The 16,317-nt window shown below is 41.1% G+C and overlaps 1 protein-coding gene and 1 long non-coding RNA gene across 3 annotated transcripts in view; one reads left to right on the top strand and one right to left on the bottom strand.

Annotated features, from left to right (window-relative positions):
• Positions 5,131–16,317, bottom strand: part of LHFP (lipoma HMGIC fusion partner) — a 138,600-nt gene continuing 127,413 nt past the window's right edge. Inside the window, exons 4-5 of one of the 2 annotated variants that reach the window (XM_021377209.1) lie at positions 6,208–6,232; positions 5,131–6,120 (exon numbers count right to left, since the gene is read on the bottom strand). In XM_021377209.1, the coding sequence (XP_021232884.1) occupies positions 6,114–6,120; positions 6,208–6,232 (32 nt within the window). In that variant the 3' untranslated portion in view covers positions 5,131–6,113. Of the gene's footprint in view, positions 6,233–16,317 lie in introns of both variants that reach the window. The other variant, XM_021377200.1, reaches the window with a different exon arrangement.
• LOC110388202 lies at positions 7,699–12,515 on the top strand. The gene is made up of 2 exons (XR_002432820.1): positions 7,699–9,685; positions 12,355–12,515. It is a non-coding gene; the product is annotated as an uncharacterized LOC110388202 (long non-coding RNA).

Below are 16,317 nucleotides of genomic sequence, written 5' to 3'. Positions count from 1 at the left end.
GGGCTGCTGACTCTTGCTGCAGACAGGAACTGGTAGCTGCTTCCCATGATGACAGCAAACTCTCTCATCCCTATGGACAGCATGATGCAAAAACTTTCTCCCTGCTAACACAGACCTGCATTTGGTTTCAGATTCAGGTGAGACATGGTTTTTCTCTGCCCTAGCATTGTTTTACCATATGCACTCTGACAAGCCCAATTGATTACTGATTTATATCCACCCTGGTGTAAGTCATGTTTGAGGCATGTTTGGAGATGATCCTGCTCTAGTGACGCTCGATATGATGCACAGTGCCCTTTGGGAATACATTTAAGGGCCACAAAATGTCCTTGTGTGATGAAGAATGCTTAACATGCATTTATCTGCAGCCAAGGAAAGCAGATAGCCGTGCTCTGGGCCCCAGTGATGCAGATATACATAATAAAGTTATTCCATATGTTCCTTTCAAATTAACATTTTCCTCGTGATGGCTTCATTTAATACGCTCATCATAACACTGCATATCCCTAACATACTGATACTCTTAGCAGATACTTCTAGCAGACTAAAAAGCCATAAAGTTGTCCATGTAAGAAGCCTTTCCTCCCTCAAAAATTCAGGGAACATTTTGTTTCTTGGTGGGGAACATGAGAAAGGGCTATTGAATTAAGTTGAATCAAGCAACCATCCTTCCTGCCACTGACAAGACTGAACTAGAAACCGTGTTCCAAATTTTTCATCATTTTCTCTGATCATTATTTAAATAACAATAATAAAAACATTGAATACTTACTAGAAGGCATATATTTTAAACTCTGTCTGCTTAGGGTATTACTCTAAAATGTCACGTCTAAAAAAAGACACATCTAATTTCTCCATTGTCTCTCTGAAAGGTTAGCTGTGTAGAATAGAATTAATGCTTATTTTGATGTATAGATTATCTGCCCTGTCATTCAGTTTGATATTTTTCATAGACTATTTCAAACTCTAGAATGACAGATAAATTGCAGTTGCAACTGATTTATGAATTTTCTATCAAGAAAAAGGAAATAGAGGAGTTAAGCCACCTCAGCAGCCAGCTAACTCTCATTTCAGAGTCAAAACATTTTAAAAGTTTGTATTGTTTTTTTTTTTCCCCCCCACAAACATACATTTGTATTTTTGGGAGGGAGCAAATTCTATGGAATTTAGTGAAAAATTGAGTCATTGCTTAACATGCAAGTTTTGAAAAATAATGGCTTATTTTACACAAAGAACATAATGCCCTCTTAAAATCCAGACAAGGCCTTCTCAAACCTCATATTTATGCAGAAAATCTTCCCTCAGAATTAATATCTGAATGGCAGAATTTGCACTTCCACGGAATACTGCATTTGTCCTCAGGAGAAGAGGCTTGGGACTGCACACCATGCTGTCTGGGTGATGAAAGTCCCTAGTTCTCCAGGGTCTGAATGGGAGAACTTCCTACTCAAACTGTGTCCTTCTGAAGCCATTTCCAAAGACCTCACTTATGTAAATAAACTATTGCACCAAGTTCCTCCACCTCCACTTGCCTCATTCAAATTTATATATAAATTCCTTACTTCCGTAGCTCATTTTTTTTCTACCTTGCGTATCTGGAGATTAGTTGATAACCATTTTTCTATATTTAGCTATGCAAAGCAAAATCTAAATTGCAGAAAGGCAGCTGGGACCCAAAGTTTTATTTTCATTTGTTTTGCTGACTTGAAGCATGCATTTAATCAAGAGTAAATTCTACATGACCCACATGGTGGCCTTATGTGATAAAATGACTGAATTTGCAACTGAAGGAAGAGCAGCAGTAAATGTAATTTGCACTGATTTTAGGAAGGTTTTTGACACAGATTCTTTACCAAGATTGAACCATTGTAGTCCAGATGGTGGACAACCAGTCAGAGAAAAGCCTAGTTGTATAGTGAGGCTCAGGGAGTCTTAGTTACTGGTTGTACTTTATGCAGATGTCTGTGACAAGTGGGCTGTCACAGGTCTGTCTTGTGACCTGTCCCATTTAATGGCCTTATGTGTGACTTGAAGGAGGTTAAGTGCTCTCATCCAATTTGAAGATAACATCAAGATGGGGAGACCAGTTAATAATACACTGAAGTGCAGGGCTGCCATTCAGAAGGACTGAGGCATATTGGGATCAAAGAATGACAGGAGTCTTATGAAATTCAGCAAGGGCAAATGCCAAGTCATGCACCTGCGAAGGAAGAAGCCCTACAGTGGTGCAGTTTGGGGCTGCCTGGCCAGGGAGCAGCTCTGCAGAAAGGACCTGAGAGCCTGGGGACAGTGAGCAGCACAGGAGCCAGCAGCGCGTCCTGGCATCAACAATGGACAACAGCCTCCTGCACTAACAGGAATAGGGCCAGCATCTGGAGGCAAGGGATTGTCCTCCTCTAATCAGCACATGTAGATATCGCATCCAGTCTTGCCCATCCTGGTAGAAGTAAGACATCAACAAACTGGAGTAGGTCCAACAGAAGCAGTCATGTTTGGTGTTTATTCAGTTTGGTGAAAGGACAGCTTGGGGGCTGAGTGGGGATTATGACCCAGCATTAGTCCCTCAGTATGTGTAGGGAGATGACAGAAAGGACGGTGACAAGTTCTTCTCAGTGATGCTTGGTGGGAGAATGAGAGACATTGGTTGTTAGTTGAAAAAGAGATGTTCAGATTGGTTATAAGGAAAAATTCCTCCCCGTGAAGATAGAGTGCAGCACAGGCCACCAAGAGATGTGCCATCACCAACCTTTTAAAGACTTTCGTGATCAGATGAGATAAAACCCTGAGTCATCTGTCCCTGCCTTAAGCAGGACGTTGGACTAGAGATCTTCTCAAGGTCCCTTCTCACCTGATTTGTCCTGTGGTAGCTATCCTGTGACTTATCTTCAGGTAGGTTCTGATACTGAACAACAGTCTGTAACCATGTGACTTTTTTCTATATAGCTCCTCTATTAGGAGTGATGGGGAAAACTTGTATTGTAGTGATGGGGAAAGCTTGTAGAGTATTTCTTGGAAGCATCCTGTGACCACTGCCATCCATGTTGTGAATGAGCCCCAGAATAAAGGGTGTTCTGGAACTTAGAAAACATCAAATCACACAGAGAGTGAGACTTTGAAATAATAATATAATTGCAAAGGGAAAACTGTTTAAACAGTTTTAAAACAGAGCTTGATAAATTTCTAAGCAGGATTACATGATACAATTGCCAGTAATGGCAGGGATAGAATTCAATAGCCTAGGAGCTTGCCCATGTTTACATGATTGTTTTGACAAATGAAAGCCCAAGTTCCTCATCTTCAAGAATAAATAACTGGAAAATTAAACATAGTAAATATTGTAAATATTTAATTGACACTTAATATGGTGAAATTGAGAGCAATCTTTTGTCTGGTTCAAAGTTACTAGAGTTTGTAGCTCTGATGCCTGATAGCCATGATAATATATGGTATTCATATCCTAGTGCAAAATGACTATCAGAAACAAAATGCACAAATATGGACAAACCTAATTAAGCTGTGATTCATATCACCCCAGATGAAGGTTATATGATAACCAGCTACAGACCATGTGCAGCATATATCATTGGCTTGTTATTCAAAATTGGTATTTTAGTCAATTCCAAATTAAAAAGGAGATTGTATACAGATTCAAAGAAAGTCAATCATGATGTATTGTATGGCATTTTAACAAAACAAAAAAAAAAGTAATTTTCTTTATGAAATAACTGCACGGTTCCCATTTCTCATGATAAATCAAACCAGGATCTGACTGCAGGAAGATCTAAAACAAGACAATATGTTCTCCATGCTGCAGCAACAGGGATATAATGTAGAGAGGGTCAACATTAGAATAATAACATATATTTTTATAGTGATTATACAGCAAACTGCAGGTTCAGTGGAATAGAAGACATCTTTATGCAGTTGCACACCATGGAAAGGCAGCAAGAGAAATTTGCCAAAGATCCAACTCAAGTCAGGGGAACCAGAGCCAATATTGTGTTTATACCTCTCTTGGTTTTAATAAACCATCAATCCACAACTCTGTGGGGCAAATTCATATCTACTGTGATGGTATATGGAGTGTCACTGATTTCCACCGGCAGGTTTTTGAACAGTTTCTTGAGAAGGGATGAGCCCAGAAAACCCGGAAGCAGGAGGGAAGAGTGCAGTGCTCGGCATCCTACTATTTCTGGTGCGCCGCTAGAAGAGCTTGCAGAGAGACAAGCCCACTTGCTGCTCCATGCCTCCATGGCATGGTTGGTGTGGTTCTCACCAGAAGTGCAGCTGGATGTGATGTGGCTATTATGGGCTAATCTGGGAAGTGTAAAGTACAATTTTACGTTCACCACCCAACATTACAAAGTGCATAAATAGTAGTTAGCCTATAATCAAATCAGATAAAATCCAGTTCAGCAAAATAAGGATTGATCACTGTAACTGACATTGCTATTTCTAGTACTTCTGAAAAGCTGCCCAGTGCAATGTATTGAGCAACTGCACAGTTTCAGAGTTACAACAGCACATATGCTATTAACCAGCAGAACCATAGCTAGTACACACACGATAGCTTTTAAACAGGCAATGACAGAATTATCATATTGGGAAAACAGAGCAGAAAACCACATTTGAATGGCAGTAACAACAGTCAGTGCTATGACTGAAAACCCCTTACAAATTCCCATATCTCAAATTCATATCATTTTTCTTAATGATAATAAAGGGTCTTTTTTTTTTAGTTCTTTAAATACAGTGCCAGTGCCTCATGGAGGGACTACCTCACTGGTAGGCATTTTAGTCAGCGTGGCTATTAAAATAGTAAGGGTTTGTTTCAGTCAACTATAAAGGTATACCTATACTGTGTGAAATGCTGTGTCCAGGCCAGAATGGGGAAGGTCTCTCTGATGTCCTGCACCACACCTAATAGGATCAGGCAAGAATGTCAGACATGCTGGTATGTCTCAAGTGCTAGCAGACATCTATCCTCAGACTATGCAGATGAATCCTAAATGCGTGTGTTTTGCAAGGAAAAAAGATACAGCTTGGTTTAAAAGCTATGATTATTTCCAAGATATTTTTAAAACGGGGATCTAGGAAGGGAATTTTTTCATCTCATGACACAACCACAAATTGCAAGTATTGATCAAGGAAAAATTTATTTACAGAGATTTTTCAAATACAAACATAAAATAGCACATTTATATATAATTTTTTTTTTACAAAAATGAATATTGAAATAATAAACATGGTACAGCACAATACGACATCAATGAGCTAAACATAACAGCGACAAAAATCTATGTCTGTAATAAGTTCCCTGTCAGTCTAGCATAACCAACAGAGTTCTACAGTACCTTAAGTGGAATTTTCTTTGGACAGAAAAATGTCCATTTACTGCACTTCATAAAAGTACTATAGGCAACGGCTACATGTGCCAAGTTATTATGCTGCTTTTTTGTAATAATGCTGAAAACACAGAGCCTTAATAAAAGATCTATAGGGATGAATAAGCAGTGGCTAAATGTTTGAGGAAGAGAAATGTGCAGAGAATATACAAAATACTGATAAAGTGGCTTATTGGTCCTTTTATTAGGTTTAACGTATAGATTAAAAAGTGTTGTAACACTGAATTTTAAACCACCAAAAAGAAGTTAAAAAAAAAAAAGAAAGAAGAATCGCACCAAAAAGGTTTCCTCTCTACTCATTTTGTGCCATGGTCAACGTCTGTGTGTGTGTGCTTTCAGGAACACTGCATTGCAGGGGCACTACACCAACCCCCAGCACCACCTTCTCCTCACTAATCCCTCCATTAACTGCTGCACGCAGAATGTCGCAATTTGCCAAAGTGGAGTTTTCCTTATTTAGGTGGTTATATTTCTGTGGAGTGGGCCACAGGCAGGTTCTGGTGAGGAGGCTCTTTCCCAGCCTGCCTGGTGAGGTGGCCTTGGTCCATGGTTCACCTCCTTTCCCAGGGCTCCCACTGCCATTCACCACCCCACCCTGCAGAGTTTCAGAATGAAAGCACTTAAAATTTTCCTTTTTGTTGTTGTTGTGGTCCAGAAGATGCCTGCAGGCCCCTCGTGCTCCTGGTGGCAGCCTGTGCCCAGGGCCGCTCAGTAGGGGTACTGCTTCTGCTTCTTGCCTGAGAAGCAGGCCAGCCAGGTGCACACCAGCATGGCTGCCGCCGCACCCCCACCTGTGCAGTAGTAAGCCCAGCCGATTTCGCAGGTTCCTGCAAGGGAAACAGAGCAAGAAATGATAGGAAAGGCAGAGGCTGCTGGCTGCAAACACGTCAGCCCAAAGAGAGCCTGTGGTACCACTTACTGCTTTACCCGTGCAGCAAAAACTTTGAGGAAGGCAGACTGCAGAACTATTTAAAAGCTGTTTTGTCTCCCTAAATCTCTGCTCCAGCAGTATGCATTTACTGACCAAACAAATGAGCTCCCACATATCTAAGCATATTTTCAGGACTGCGGTTTCCAGTAGGACCAATTCGGGGCAGCACCTGAAGCAGCACAGTCATACCAGCTCCATGATCTCATGTAATGAGACCATCTGGCAGATGTCTCCATCTTGGAGAGCAGGATTTGGAGTGACAGGCCAGGACACTGGGTTTTCAAGAGGAGAAAAAGAGGCACCATGGACCAAAGGAGCATGATGTTGGAGAACAAATTGCACAGGTGGAGTCCACAAATCTTACCTCTTACCTACTCTGCCAGTAGGGTCAGCAAGCAGTGTGCACAGAGAACTGATGGGCAACACAGCAGCATGACAGCGACATAACAGTACAGGACTAATAATAACAGGACAACAGTTGTGTGCTGGTGTAGTGGAAGTAAAGATCCCAGTGGATCCCAGTATTTTCACAGGTTGCCACCACAAGCGAAAAACCATAAGGTCACATCCTTAATTCACAGTAAGATCAGACTGCCAGTGAATATCACATTTAATTAATATACAAAAGGAGAGAGACTTCCTATTCCCACCAAGTGTCTCCACTCATTTCTTAAAACTTCATGGATATTTAGTCCAGTGTGTTTTAGTAGTGTCATAATATGGCCTTCAATGCTTTTAAAGGCCTCAGTATCATTATATAATCAAACTCATCTACAAAAAATGGCACAGAGGAATCCCACAGTGAACCATAAAGTGATTGCTGCCCTTCCAGGCAACACTATGCCTGTAGTGGGTGAAGTGATCAAAACCAACAGCTACCGAAGGGACTAAACCTCCTTAGAGAGCTCTCAGAAAATAAGGAAATGACTGCTATTACTGCCTTGGTGGCCAAGAAGGCCAATGGCATCCTGGCTTGTATCAGAAACAGTGTTGCCAGCAGGAGCAGGAAGGTGATCATCCCTCTGTACTCAGCACTGGTGAAGCCGCACCTCGAGAACTGTGTTCAGTTTTGGGCTCCTCACTACAAGAAAGACACTGAGGCTCTGAAGCATGTCCAGAGAAGGGCAATGAAGCTGGTGAGGGCTTTGGAGCACAAATCTTATGAGGAGCAGCTGAAGGAGCTGGGATTGTTCAATCTGGAGAAGAGGAGGCTCAGGGGAAACCTCATCACTCTCTATAACTACCTGAAGGGAGGTTGTGGCAAGGTGGGAGTCAGCCTCTTCTCCTGCATAACTAGTGATAGGACGAGAGAGAATGGGCTTAAGGTGCACCAGGGGAGATTGTGGTTGGATGTCAGGAAAAATTTCTTCTACAAAAGAGTGGTTAGGAGCTGGAATGGGCTGCCCAGAGAGGTAGTGGAGTCACAATCCCTGGAGGTGTTCAAGAAACATTTTGATGTTGTACTGAGGGACATGGTCCAGTGAGAAATATTGGCGATAAGTGATGGTTGGACTGGATGATCTTGGAGGTCTTTTCCAACCTTGATGAGTGTATGATTCTACTCCTCAGGATTTCAACCAATCTTAAAAGTCATTGTCACTTTGGCATCATCATGGTGGTCATCTTGATTTTGACTGCTTGGGATTCATTACAACTGAAGTTCTCCCTCTCCTACTGAAGCATCATCTCTGATCTGAACAGTGAGCGCTCTCAGTAATATTACACCTCCGTCCCACCTGCTGGAAACCATTCCTCCCTCCAGAGAACAAAAGGTAACAACAGAGTTTCCACCTAGAAAGAGCTGAAACAGGTGGCACATCTATACTCTGTCCTAATGGTGTTCTTGTGGGCCAGGCTGGTGGGCTGGACAGTTATCAAGACTGCTAATCCTGCCTTAGGCACAAGACACACAAGATGTATGTACATCTCAACATGTCAAAAGCATTAGCATGCCTGAAGGCAAACAGCACGTCCATCAGCTGTCTGCAGGATAGTGGCAGGCCAGTCTTGTAACGAGATGTGAGTGGGAGGCAACACTTACACTCATGGCCACACTGCAGACCTCAGGATGACACCACAGCATGCAGCATACTACTTGTTTCATTTTTTTCTTCATAATGCTCAATGTCTTTTCAATAATATAAAAGGCCCAGTGAAACAAAGATAACTGCCATGACCAGAGAATTTTAGGAGCTGAGGCCTTGGTTTGGGCTCAGTATTATCACTCTTTAATGTACTGCAGTAGAGAGAGATACTTATCTGGTTTTGTAATGTTGATGTATTCTGTAGATTGAAACAGTTCTTGGCTCCCTGACAAAAGACCACACAGAGAATCTGACTTGCAACATAGAAGACCATCAGAAATCATGGAGAGCTGCCAAATGCTTGGCAGTGACCCTGGCAATGATCCTTGCCTGACTGCACAGCAGTCCCTGGATAGGACAGACCTATCTCTGGACAACTCCTTTACCTGGACACACGTCTGTGGCTCTGCTGGGATTTTCAAAACCAGAATTAAGAACACATCGTATGTCTAGATCCATTTTTGGATTGCTTTGAAAATGATCGTGTTTATACTACAGCTGAAGGTGATGGACTCCATCTGATAGGTCTTTTGAACTGCTAAGTATTCCTAAAACTACTACAGAATTGTAATGGCAGCTTCAAAACTTAGAACTTTATCATTGTGATGCTTCCAAGTAGAGAAACTAAACCTTTAAATACTACTTTAAAAATAGTTTAAAGATTTGCCTGCTTGCACTGCCCAAAGCAGTGATCTACATGGAATAAAATGAGGTAAATTTGACCTTTGCATGGTGCAATTTAAACTTCTGTGCATTGGTCATGGGAGAGGGGAAGAGTGCACCTGATACATATTAAGAAGAACTGTTAAATTAGCGTCAGAGATGTGCCCAACAAATACACCACGCACATTCAGTCTTGGATGAGGAGAATAGCATCTATTTCTCCATACCATGCTCCATTTACCCTAAGGATCACTGTCCTACTTACTGCTCTAAGGCATGGCAGGCAGTCCCTTAATCTAACAAATGCAATGTAGTTCACAAGCGTGAGCTGGGTCAAGATGAACAAATATAAGAACGGGAGAGTGCAGGACAATGGATGAAAGAGCAAGGAGCCTGACCTTTGAGCAATAATAACAAAGCAGTAAACCTGGCCATTATTTCCAGCCTGTGCCAGGAGCAATGGGAGGCCTCAGACAAAACAGCTTGATCTGTACTTGGATGATGCTGAGCAGAACAGCATTTCAAGCTATTTCAAGCGCAGAAGAAGAGCCTGCAGCAGGGAAGGTGTCTGAGGGCATAGAACTTAGCCATTTTAAGTAGAGGTAAGTCCAAAGTTCATAGATAAGTATAGCTATAAGGCCAGAGAGAATTTATTTTAAAAGTACTTGTTGAAATGAATGATTGCCTAAACTGCATCGCTACATGTAAAACTGAAATTATGGCACCTTTATTGTACATGGAAAAAAATACAATGTAAATGTTTCTGTGTTAGCGTTCTCATTTTACTACATGTATTTGCTATTTTAATCCACTGCACCCTAAAGAAAAATTATTGGTTGCCAATAATTGGGCGATTTAACTGCATTTTAAACTGCAGGTTTTTTTGTTTCACTTTGATATTAAACTATCAATTTATAAAACATGAAGCTTTATAAAAAGTAGGGTTGATGAGTAAAAAATATAGCACCAAATGGAAAGAGATACACCTATCAAAATGCTTTATCATAGTGAAGATAGACTTTGCTTTCTAGCATTATATTTTTTACAAATCAATTACTATTACTTATTAATTAGTTACAATTATTAATTACTGATTTTTACAAATATTGTAATAACAAGTGTTGTAGAAGAATCCTTTCTCATGTTCAACCTTTATTATACTGACATCAGTTTGACTAGCCATGTATTTGGAGGAAAACAAATGGTTAAGGGCTCTACAGAACTGGGCTTGAATATGACCCTCAAGAAGGGCAATTTGCCTTCACAGAGCCCAGCACATTAGACATCAGAACTGTTGTACTGCAGTTTTCCATTCTTGTTATTAATGTCAAATCTCTAGAATGAAGAACGTTTTCAAGTTGCACCAGGGGAGATTCAGGCTGGATGTTAGGAAATACTACTTTTCTGAAAGAGTGGTCAGGCGCTGGAATGGGCTGCCCAGGGAGGTGGTGGAGTCACCAACCCTGGAGGTGTTCAAGGAACGTTTACACGTTGTGTTGACAGGCATTGTTTAGTGGGGTTATATTGGTGGTAGGTGGATGGTTGGACTGGATGATCTTGTAGTTCTTTTCCAACCTTGCTGATGCTATGATTCTATGATTTTATTTCCAGTGCTACCTAATCACGTGATAGAATTAAAATCAATAAGTGGAATTTTGTAAATTTTCACATTCACAGAAAAGGCGTCATTTTCCTCAAGAGTGCACTGAAATATATACGTGTAAAAGTGTGCCAGTCCGCTGAGGTGTGTGGAGATGCATGCAAGAATGCGTACATGTTCTTGAGCATAAGATGGGCTGGATCTTGTTTCATGCCAAAGTAAACTCCCCACCAACTGAAGTGCTCTTCTGGCTGATACAGATGATATGCACCACAGCAGCTCCCTTCTCTGCACAGAAGTGGTGCTGCTCTTTACTAACCAGTCTTTACCTAACAGATCAGTATGGAGGAGAAAATGTGAACCGCGGCTTTCTTTTTTTATTAATTCTGGATTTTATTTATTTATTTAGGAAAGGAGAGCATAACTAATGGTGGCTCAGTGAAGCAAAACTGTCCAAGTCACCTCCGGTAAAACTGTAGCCAGGCATTATGAACTGTGTTTTCACATATGAGATAGGCAGTAAGAGAGTGCCAAGATTAACTGTGAAATCAGAGAATCACAGATCTTGCAGCTATAGGGCTGGATGGCCACTTTCCAAGCAAACAAAAAGAGGGACGAGTAGCAATATCATGATTCTCTCCTTTTTAGAAGGAGTGAAAGACATTGCAGTCCCTGAGGATAAAGGACAAAAGCAAGGTGAATGAGGACAGGATCAAAGTAAGACTCAGCAGAAAGATATCCCATAGAATATAAAACAACATTTGCTAAATCGAAAGACATCAAAGAATCTGAAAGGTTAGTGTTGCAGTGATGGAAGGGCTTATTCAAAAAAACTTCCATGCCTTTTCCTGATTTCTACCATAATCCTCAAGGACATGAAATGTGACCTCTGTTCCCCTCCCCTGCTCCAGTATGTAAGGCAAATAAAGATTAAGACAAATTTGGGAGTGAGTGAACTTTGGCAACAGGAACTCTGTGGATACTTGATCTCCTGTGGAGCTGTGCCAGGATCCAGTTGCTAAAACTGAATTTTACCAGGATTTGTACTTCTGATGTCTTATAAAAAACACATAGTTATCAAGGTCCTGAAAATAACATATGATGCTTGTCTAAAATAACAATAATTGGCACTTATGGAAACTATCCAGATTATGAAAGCGTCTTGGATGCAAATTTGTTAATTGCAAGACTTTGTATCTTAAATATTTGCACCTTATTTACTGTTAATGTTAAGGCTATCTTGAGCTTGCAGCCTGCCAGTATTTGGCAGACTCTAAACAGTTAATCCTGAGTACAGCCTGTTTTCCAAGATGAAGAAAAAAGGGTTTCAGATCCACCCAGACTGAAGAATACAAATGATATACCTTCAAAAATAAAAGATACAATTGCTACTTGTAAAAACTTGTGCAAGAACTCTAATTAACAGCTTCGTATGAGAGTCCTGTACTACAGGGGAATGTGAATTCCTGTAATCAATCGGGGTGCTGGAAAAAGTAATCAAAGAAGAAACCAAGGAATGTGATGTTAATGGATATATAGGGATTTACAGATATGAAAGCCACCAATGAATGCAAAAGATAATCAAATCAGCTAATTAATAAGAAGGCACAATTATTTTGAAACAAAGCCAAGACAAATTAAATAGCTGAAGAATTTCTTTTTTCTTGACAGCTACATAATGTAAAAACATCATTTGAAATCACCTACAAAAGCAGAGAAAGAAGTCAAAACTTGGAATGCATCCAGAAAGGATTAAAGTAGTTATGTGAAACAAAGAAAGTACGCTATGTAAGGTAAAACTGCAGCTGAACAAATAGCATAATACGCAACGATCAATTTGGTGAAGGTGGATTCTTTCTGTCTACTGTATGGATAGGACTTTCCGAAGGTCTCTTCAAAAATCTATTATTTCTTACACATGTAGAGATCAAGCTATTTTGCTTAATTATAATTGGTCAAATCAATTACATGAGTGTTTTGGTTTGTCATAGAGTCATAGAATGGTTTGGGTTGGAAGGGACATCAAAGCCCATCACCAACCCCCTGCCATGGGCAGTGCCCCCCACCAGCTCAGTCTGCTGAGGGCCCCATCCAACCTGGCCTTGAGCGCCTCCAGGGATGGGGCACCCACAGCTTCTCTGGGCAACCTCATAAAGTTCAGAAGTGTAAAAATTGGCAAAAGAAGCAACAACTTTTACCTTGTTTAGTTCTGCTGTTTGCAGACACTCTCATGACAAAATCGCCCTTTCTTTGAAAGGTTGCATAATTTTGTTTAATCAAATCATAAAGTTGCTGCATGGATTTATTGTGAAACAGCAAAGGAGGAACAGGTGGATGGCTGGACTGGATGATCTCAGAAGTCTTTTCCAACCTTAATGACTCTATGATTCTATGAATTACCTTGTGACAATTACAATGCTCAAAATCCCAAGAGGAAATAGCTCATGTACCGCTAAACCGGATCTCTCCCAGACCGTTGGAAGAAGTCAGCAGAAAGCTCGCTTACTGCATGAAATGAAATTAATTTCACCTCTCCTTGGACATCCACAATGCAGAAATCCACACTGGATTATTTCCTCAGACTGCCTCTGGAGAAAATGGGGAAAAAAAGTCACCTATAAAGAGCGACGCATTTCATCTTAAGGTAGTCATCCAGTACACTGGATGGACCCTGACCTACTAGCACCTACTTTTAATCCCTTTAGTTGTGAAGGGATCCCAAACAGCAAGTTTAGTTGCCCTTTTCTAGTAATAAGGAACAGCAGGCACTTGCTCCCAGGTGGTCTGAGTCCCCTTCTGGCCATTCCTGCTTGCCTCCAGAAGGTTCTCGCAAGCTCTAGCTACAAAGGTAGGTTAGACAGGATATTTGTGGTCCTTGATATAGTCACAGAAGTCTTACAGAGAAATAAGAATGGAAGATATCCAGGTAGCACCAAAGAGGAAATGTTTCTTGATGAAACAGCTTTCTTTACTAGCACAAAGGCTGACTCATTCATTTATCTGAGAGCTCAGCAGCTGCAGCTCGGGCATGCTTATAAAAACTGTGCTCGGCCTCGATAAAACCTCTGAGCTGCGCGAGGGAATCTGTGAACAAAGCAACCAGCTTTCTCAGAAAGATTGCTCATAAAAATAGAGCTATAAAGCCTTTGCCTTTAATAGGATTCTAATAAATTGTCCTCTCCTCAAATCACTTTCCTTGATAGCTTTGGCACTGCACGTCAACGCTCAGCCAGATGCTGAGATGATGCCACCTAAGGCCAATTAACTAGTTGACAAAGCTTGTTTTAATGTTCACTGCTTTCTGTGAGGGTTTTTTTTTTTTTTATGTTGTTGTTTTAGTAACTGCACTGTTTCCTTTTAACGATCATTTACTCTGATATTTCTACAGCAAAAGCAATTATCAAGTCAACAGTTGTCTTTAAGATATTTCGAGTCCTTTAAAAATGGCAGAAGGAAACCTTAATAATAATAATCTTTGCAAACAAATATCCCTCTGCAGAGAAGCTTCTGAGATCTTCGGAGGACAATTCAGCAGTTTGATAAGCTCAGGATGGGAGCCAGCCTGTGAATTTGCTCTCCAGGCAGACATGTTAGCCAGGGGAGCCCTTTCCCAGCAGCTCAAAACATTGGAGGGCAAACAAAGGTGTGGTTTGCAGCCATCTGCTTGGGCTGCTTTGGCTGCTGCTGCATCAGATATCCCTATGCATGATGATCAGCAACGGAGCGTGACAGCTGGACGACATGAAACAACGGGAGACGATCTAGTGGGACTTTGAAGAAGAAAGAGGGAAGGGGATGTTCCCAGCCTCAGAAGGATGGCGTGAACTCAAACAAACTCAGAAGGCACGTCAGGCAGGCTGTGGCAGCAGCTGCCGGGTGGGTAGGCAGGGCACGGCGTGCCTACAGCCACACCTGAGTCCTGCGAGCCCTTACTGTCAGATCTGTGATTTTCACCACCTTTATTAGCAAAGAAAAGCATCACAAAACTCAAAGATAAGCCCTGAAGGTACTTCACTCAGCAAACACCAAGCCTTCTTTGCAGGATCTTCCTTAGCACAAATGATTGTCCAGCAGAAAATAAAACAGGTCTATGGCAGGACATATACAACATAAAATGTTACCTCATAAAAAGAGGTAGGATATCAAAAATTCAGGCTGAGCCCTGGCTGCCAAGCACACCGAATTTCCTCAAGGGAAGACTGTTTTTTTTTTTCCCCCCACACACAGTTCAACTTAAAATTTGAGGTTTCTCTTAAATGCAGTGTCTTCATTCTTTCAGGTTAATATCATTTCATACCTCTGGTGGTACAGGAGTGGCAGCTGGAGGTAAGATGAAATTTCCTAAGGCACCTAAAATGGCATGAGTCATCAACGTTTAAACAAGTGAATCTCACTCTAGATAAGCATTTTGCTGTTCAGGCATTTAGGTATTGCTCATAGGTTGCTATTTTACCAGATGCCAACCACGGCTTGATTTTGTGAATTAAGCTGAACATGTCCTGTCCTCTCCAACACTTTCTGTGGGATTTAGCTGGCTCCACACCCATCACAACAAAGATGAGCATGCAACAACTGAGCAGCCTTTGCATGAGCATCTAAGGAAACTGATGACCTGAACTGTTGTCTCTGGTTGAGTTTAGACATTCAAACCCACAAAAATACACCAACATTGTCTTTTTAAAAATCATGCAAGTTCAGAAGGCTTCTTATCAAAGTTGGAGTTTTGCAAAATGTAGATGCTTTTGCATATATCTGGTGCAGTCTTCACTTTAAATGCAGACTCTCACTTTAATGTTGGTTCCCTCACTTTAATGAATTTCCTGCTTAAAAAGAAGTATTTTTTGAGCTGTTATTCTTGTGTGGCAAAATGAAATGAAAACAAAACAGGGTATTACTATCTCAAGCTCAGCAAAATTGAATGTGTGCTATGTGATACAGCTATAAAGGTACTTGCTTTGAGGAAACTGCCCGCAAGTTCCTTTTGCAGACCACAGGATTGTGCAGATCCGACTCACATTCACATCCCTGGGTCAGTGGCTGTGTACTTCTGAGCCTGATGTGCCACAGCAGTGCTGTCCTGAATGGGCTCATGAGTGACTCTGGGATGTAAATAATGCAGCATAACAGTAACAGCTTGCATGGTGACAAGAGATTGTGACTGTGATCCTTTCTCCGACATTTGGTAAAAGAGAAAGGCAGTCAAGTTAGCATATGCACTGGTAATTTATAACTCCAGTCTCTACCTAAGGCAATGATAATTAGATCATAGACTTTCATCAGTCACTTAACAAACAATTATACGGGTTTAAAACAAAACTACCTTTTTCCTAATACCCTTATTTATTAATATTGCCATCCTTCTAGGAGTTTCCTAAACTAAAAACAGCAGCAGAAGAATTCTCTGCTTCATAGCCTGATGTTTCGGTGGGAACTCAGCTCCATCTTAGCTGGGATGCCACAGTATGGAACGGGGCCCCAGTGCCTCCATACAGGTCCCACCAGATGGCACGGAGTTGGGAATCGTAACAGAGATCTGGAAATACCACAACAACCTTGCTGTAACAAGGTTTACCAGGGATCACTGGTCAAAGTCCTAGTTTAACACTGTGTTCTTTTCATCATGGCAAAAACAGA

Source organism: Numida meleagris, chromosome 1 (genome assembly GCF_002078875.1).
Source record: "Numida meleagris isolate 19003 breed g44 Domestic line chromosome 1, NumMel1.0, whole genome shotgun sequence".
NCBI classification, from domain to species: Eukaryota; Metazoa; Chordata; class Aves; order Galliformes; family Numididae; genus Numida; species Numida meleagris.
Note: the sequence above shows the minus strand (reverse complement) of the source record. Positions and strands in the feature narration are given on the sequence as shown.